The 5670-nt window shown below is 43.9% G+C and overlaps 1 protein-coding gene across 1 annotated transcript; it reads left to right on the top strand.

The window, feature by feature from the left end:
- Positions 1 to 3153: 3153 nt before the first annotated feature.
- H310_14774 (hypothetical protein) lies at positions 3154 to 3371 on the top strand (the record flags this gene model as incomplete). The annotated part of the gene is made up of 2 exons (XM_008882703.1): positions 3154 to 3274; positions 3325 to 3371. The coding sequence occupies 2 exons, from the start codon at positions 3154 to 3156 to the stop codon at positions 3369 to 3371; spliced, it is 168 nt and encodes a 55-aa protein (XP_008880925.1).
- Between the last annotated feature and the right edge of the window lie 2299 nt (positions 3372 to 5670).

Below are 5670 nucleotides of genomic sequence, written 5' to 3'. Positions count from 1 at the left end.
GACCACGAACATTTCTTTGAGCTGGAGCTTGGCTTGCTGCACCTTGGCCTTCTCGAACTCGGAAAACAGGACGGCCATGTTGAGCTGCAAGAGGAGTTCGTGTGGACCTGTAATTTGAAGTCTTGTTCAGCTGAATGATACATTTGAATTGTCTGCAGAGCGTGTTGTACCAAACCTTTGTAAATGTATATAATATATCACAGTCAAAGTGAAACATTGATTTTAATCTTGGTCGATCATGACAAGATCATCAAACACTTCAAGCAAATCGTCGATGTCTGGCTTTTTGGACTCTTCTGTATTTTCCGACATAAGTCATTCGAGTTCCATGCGGAAATTCTCTCCCGTCGTCGGGTGTTTAGAGAGGAGCAGCTCGTCATTTGTACCAAGGAAACACTTCACAAAACTCTTCATGACAATGTCACTTGAAATCGCCTTCCATGAGTGAATCAGCCACTTTTCAACAACATCATTTGATGGTGGTCTTGTCCGCCCATCTCTTGTGTAGTCAAAATCACCACTCGATTTCCACTCGTCAATATTTTCGACCATTTTGTCTTTCAATGGCTTAAACCAGCTTAGTCACCGATTGCGAATACGCCATAGTGCCGCCAGGTATGACTGCATACAAAAATCCCTTTCGCTGAAGAAACGCCTTCACTGCTCACATGAGATCTTGCAGCATCAAACACGAGAAGAAATTCGCCAGGATTGACAAAGCCGAACGTGTATTCGAGGTAGCGGATGAATATGGACGAGTTCATCCACGACTTCGGGGCACCATAAACAGACACCAAGCCTTCATCGCGAATCCGAAATTCTTTCTCCTTGACCATGAGCAAGGGCTTCAACTTTCGACCTGTTGCGCTCGCGCAAAATACCGCTGTGACACGCATTTTGTCAAAACCCATGGATACAATCGGTACATCGCGCGAGCCCACCAAAGCGACGGTTGTTCGACGGGAATGATCGAAAAAGATGGCTGTCTCGTCAAGGTTGTAAATGTTGTCGGGTACAATCTTGGAAGTTTCGAACAATTGGCGCACATATTGAACAAAATTGGCGCAGCGTGAGACGATTTCGTGGTCTACGAGAACTGGTTTTCTTGTACTACACCTCAACGTGAGGTCGTAGCGATCCATGAATTTTTCAAGCCACCCGTCGGAAAATGTCAAGGAGATAGTTTCGTCCAATTCGTCAGCGGTGTCTTTTGCCCAGGACGAATGAGCTTCCTGGTAACACGGGCTCGTAACGATCGTTTGAATAGAATCATCTCGAAGAGGATTTCATCGAGCTCTTCAATTGTCACTCGTCTGCCACCTCCAGTCAATCAGCATCGCGACGGATTTGAGCAAGCAAGATCTTGTTCTTGCTTCATCCATTGGCGAATGTTGCTTGGTTGCAATTCCTTGTAACGGAACGTATTGATGAAAGCTTGGCCTCTCGGATGATCTTGAGCGTCGTCTCTACGGACACCTTCTTCTTCATTTGGATGGCACTCCGTTTTCGAATAAAACCTTGTATTATTATATATCCGATATTTAAAGATATAGAGGAATCTAATAATAGACCCCCCTTGGGGGCCTATTATTACAATAGACCCGGGTATACAGTTGGAGAGTTTACAGTATAAAAAAATGATTTCATTCTGCCTCCATGTATTTCAGGATCATACTGTACCATGTCGGCTTTCCCGGTGTTCACTGTACCTCCGCGACATTTGGTGTGGTGATTATGGTAGCTAGCGAAAGGTTAGGTGACCATGTCAAAGCAGCGCATGGAGTGTGAAGGGTGAAGGATTAGCATGGAATCCCCACAACGATTGTGCGGCACTATCTTTACTTGGGAACAAAGTGATGCCCATACATTCATCCAAACGTTTCTATTCAAGAAAATAATGCCAGATCGACTTCACAACTGGAAAATGCCTTCTCGAATGGCTTCAATCACGTTTGCTATTTTGAACGAGGTATACCCTCGATCGCACAAATCGCAATCGCGCTGAGTGTGCTGTTTTCGCATGAAGGAGCTGAACCCGTGCTTTTTTCTGTGTAGCAGCGTTGAGTGCGCTGCGGACAGGACTATGCATTGGCAATGTCTCAAATCAACCAATCAGAGACCTTCAATTTCATATTTTTTATTTGTCCAATCATGGACTGATATTGAGTCTTGCGAATTTTTTCCTGGTTCACTGTAGGCCAATGCATCAATATATTGATAAAATGTATAATTGCAATATTTTCAATAAATATGATGATTATTCCGCTTGCCCAATACATATATTTCCGATGATCACGTAATACAGAATTTTGTGAATACATATTAACATAACAGATCATCGAATACGTAGAAAAGTACATCCAAGTAACTGTCCAAACATTGTCTCGATATCTGTAGTATCACTGAAAGATAAGCAACATGTCGACAGCAACACAGCAGCCAATCATCTTGACAAGCCGCGTAACAGCCAACTGTCAGTACACACACACTTCGTCCAAATTTGCATTCAATGCAAAATAGTCTCAATGGCGCGAAAACCAACACCGAAACCCAAAGCACTGGGGCCGAAGGAGTATTGCCAATACTTCTTCGGCAAGACACCTATGACTCCTGTCGAAGGAGTAGTCTCAAACCAAACGTTTAAAATACCAATGAAGATGAACAGTTGACGTGGTCTGTCGGGTTGTCAAAGTTTGTAGACCCACGTACGCGACCACCAACATAGCCATGCCGAAATATACGCCAATCGTGACACATTCACGCGTCAGGTACTCTCGACTACCTCATTGACGACAAGTCAAGATATGTTTTCAAGTGGATTGAGTGAATCGTAATGGACGAGCTGGGGTTAATATTTGTCGAGAAGTGCCTTACTAAGTGGAACACGGATTTACGTAACGTAGCAGCAAGTAAAGAACCCGATCACATCTAAAGACGGTATTCTAACACGAAAATGGTGCTTTTCACACCGGAATAGTTCTTCTCACAACAGAATGGACCTCGCTCAAAACATCTCAAACGTACCATGTTTTAAGGGTCTCTGGTACTGGGAAGTATCCCAAAGTCATGTTTCATGTAGAATTCGCAGGTACCATTTCGCCATAAGTTGACGAGATCACGATAAGTACCACAGCGGTCTCTCTGGATCTTACCATGGAGTTTGTGGACCCGTCCGTCATCGACAACTGCTCCTTCCACACGTGTGAGCGGTATGCTTGGTACGAGCGCGAACGCGTCGTTTCGTTTGTGCCGCTCGACGAACACTTGGTTGGAGGTGCTTTCCACCACATTAAACTTATCTAACAACGGCGTGTCTTGAGCTAGGACATGCAATACAGGGAACGACGGAAATCCTTCTCCCGTGGTACTAGATCATACTTCTGGAATATTAATATAACCTACGTCCAAATCTACACTCTGGATATTAAGAACACTTTTGACCAATCGATGACAATAATATCTACGTCCAAGCACATGATATGATACAACTTGCTGTCGTCAAACAAAAACTACTAGTATACACTTTGTTACTGATACTGAGAATGCTATTATCCTAATGTGTTATTGTATTATCCTGAAATGATCACATTAGGTGCACAAGATGTCAAAGTAAGATTGCCTTTTGGCTGAGCGATTATGGTGACCGCTGTAATTCGCTGTGACCCCTCTTTAACTATTATCATATTTACCTATTCCAGAAATATCTTGAACAACACACCTGTGCGATATAGTTTTCATCTTATCGCACCAAGACGATAACTTCGCTCAATCTTTAATTAAGTAAAACTTGCATTCAACCTTCTTCATTTTACCTGGGGCATTTGTTATTCGTTCAGTCACAAAAACAGAAATATCTTGTGCGTTGTTTTGAACAACAATTTTCTACAACATTGCGCAATTTGGATTAGAAAAATCGTAGAATGTTCTCACAAAATGCACTTACGCCCCTCACGATTTCATGTAACATTGGTTTGCCAGCAGCGAAAACGCTGGCCTGTAGTATGTGCTGAAATTGTATGACTCATACAGGAAGAATCTGAACAATACAGGCATCAATACAAAATAATATAAGATTGTACGAGACAATAAGATTAGTCGATTCACTCTTTGAACGCGGGGCCAACTGACGAGCAAGCTGATCTACCAGCAAGTGGTTCCGCGAAAAACTTGTGGTGTCCGCATTCGAGAAGAGGCTAGCCATGATACAGCGAAGGATTGCCGATGGGGTGAAGTGCCTTGTGTGGTATCCAATCTCTCGCCCACAATGGCTCCCTCTCAGTGTCGGTTTGGTTTACTGGAAGTATTAACTAGTTGTGAATGTAATAGTAGTACTTTTTACTTGGTCGCAACAATATTGGTTGCGAGCACTCACTGACATCGAAATTACAAAGTTTTGACCAATAAAAACGCACTCGCCATCAGTTGAAAGAGCGCAATGCAATAAAATTTCCTGCAAAACTCAATGTCGAAATATTACCATATACAAATATCAAGATTTTTCACTGGTACCACGGGGGAAGGATTTCCTTCGTTCCCTGTACCGCGTTCAAGTGAACAAAATGGTGCCGTCCATATCTCTTGCCAGCCGAACGTCAAGTTTACGGAAAAAAGGTTCAAAGTCCCGTTCACCAAGGGGTATCGCACCTGCGCTGTCGAACAAGGTCGTTATGTAGTCATCGCAGTGTACGATCCAGCAATGCGCGATATTTTCCGTTACCGCGGTAAGCAAGTACACACCTTCGAAGACGTCGAACCGTCACACACAAATCAATGGCTGGGTTGCCGCTCGATTCCAACTATGGCTTGTCGCCGAACACAGCATGACTGAACCCCTTCGTTCCCAAGAATCGGATGAAACTTTGCATAGACTGCGGTGGGATGCCGCAGTCGGCGGAAGTGCCGTTGGACTCCGTAAATTCTGCCATGTCGTCTTCACTCACCGCCAAAGGCTGTTTGAAGAGATGTGCAGCAATCCGAAAGGCAGTATCCAAACACATGTTGGACCCATCGTCCCAAAATTCCAGCCAATGAGCTTCTTGGTAGTGCAAAGCTTATGCACTCGTCGTGTCGTTTGCAGTAGTCTTTCCTACGGTTGAAGTTTGACAATAACTTGTGGACACTTTCCAGTAGGTTGGCATAAACCCAGGAATGTTTTCGGCCGCACAAGAAAGGTCGAGCCCATACTGGTACAGTTTCCGGCCGTTAATCATTCGAGCTCAGTGATGTATTGGACCTCACCGCTGCGAATTGGATCTGCCGAGTTGGCCAACACCACGTCGGTGTAGTTGGTGGAAGATGGTATATAGATACCATCTTCCACCAATATCGATAGTGTTGTTTTCAACCCATATACACAAAATTTAGTTTACATTTGCGTTCTGTTAAAAATGGAAAAGGCATGTGGTCATCATCATATGTTGTCATGACGTCAACGAGCAAGGGTTCTAGTATTGCCAAGCACAGTATCTTTACCGACAGTGTCACAACTCTCGAATTACGATTGTCACTCAAAATGGAGCGCATGTAAATGAACGACCACTGACTCGACTTGCTCAATCACCGCGTCAAGCAAAGGTACTGGACAGATTGACTGATCCGCTTATCATCACCCTAGTCATAGGTGTTGCTGAACAACAGCACGACCTCGCTGGTACGTTGACATTTCAACAG

Source organism: Aphanomyces invadans, assembly GCF_000520115.1.
Source record: "Aphanomyces invadans strain NJM9701 unplaced genomic scaffold supercont1.86, whole genome shotgun sequence".
Taxonomy (NCBI): domain Eukaryota; phylum Oomycota; class Saprolegniomycetes; order Saprolegniales; family Verrucalvaceae; genus Aphanomyces; species Aphanomyces invadans.
The sequence above is the reverse complement of the archived record's forward strand: the minus strand, read 5'-3'. Positions and strand labels throughout refer to the sequence as shown.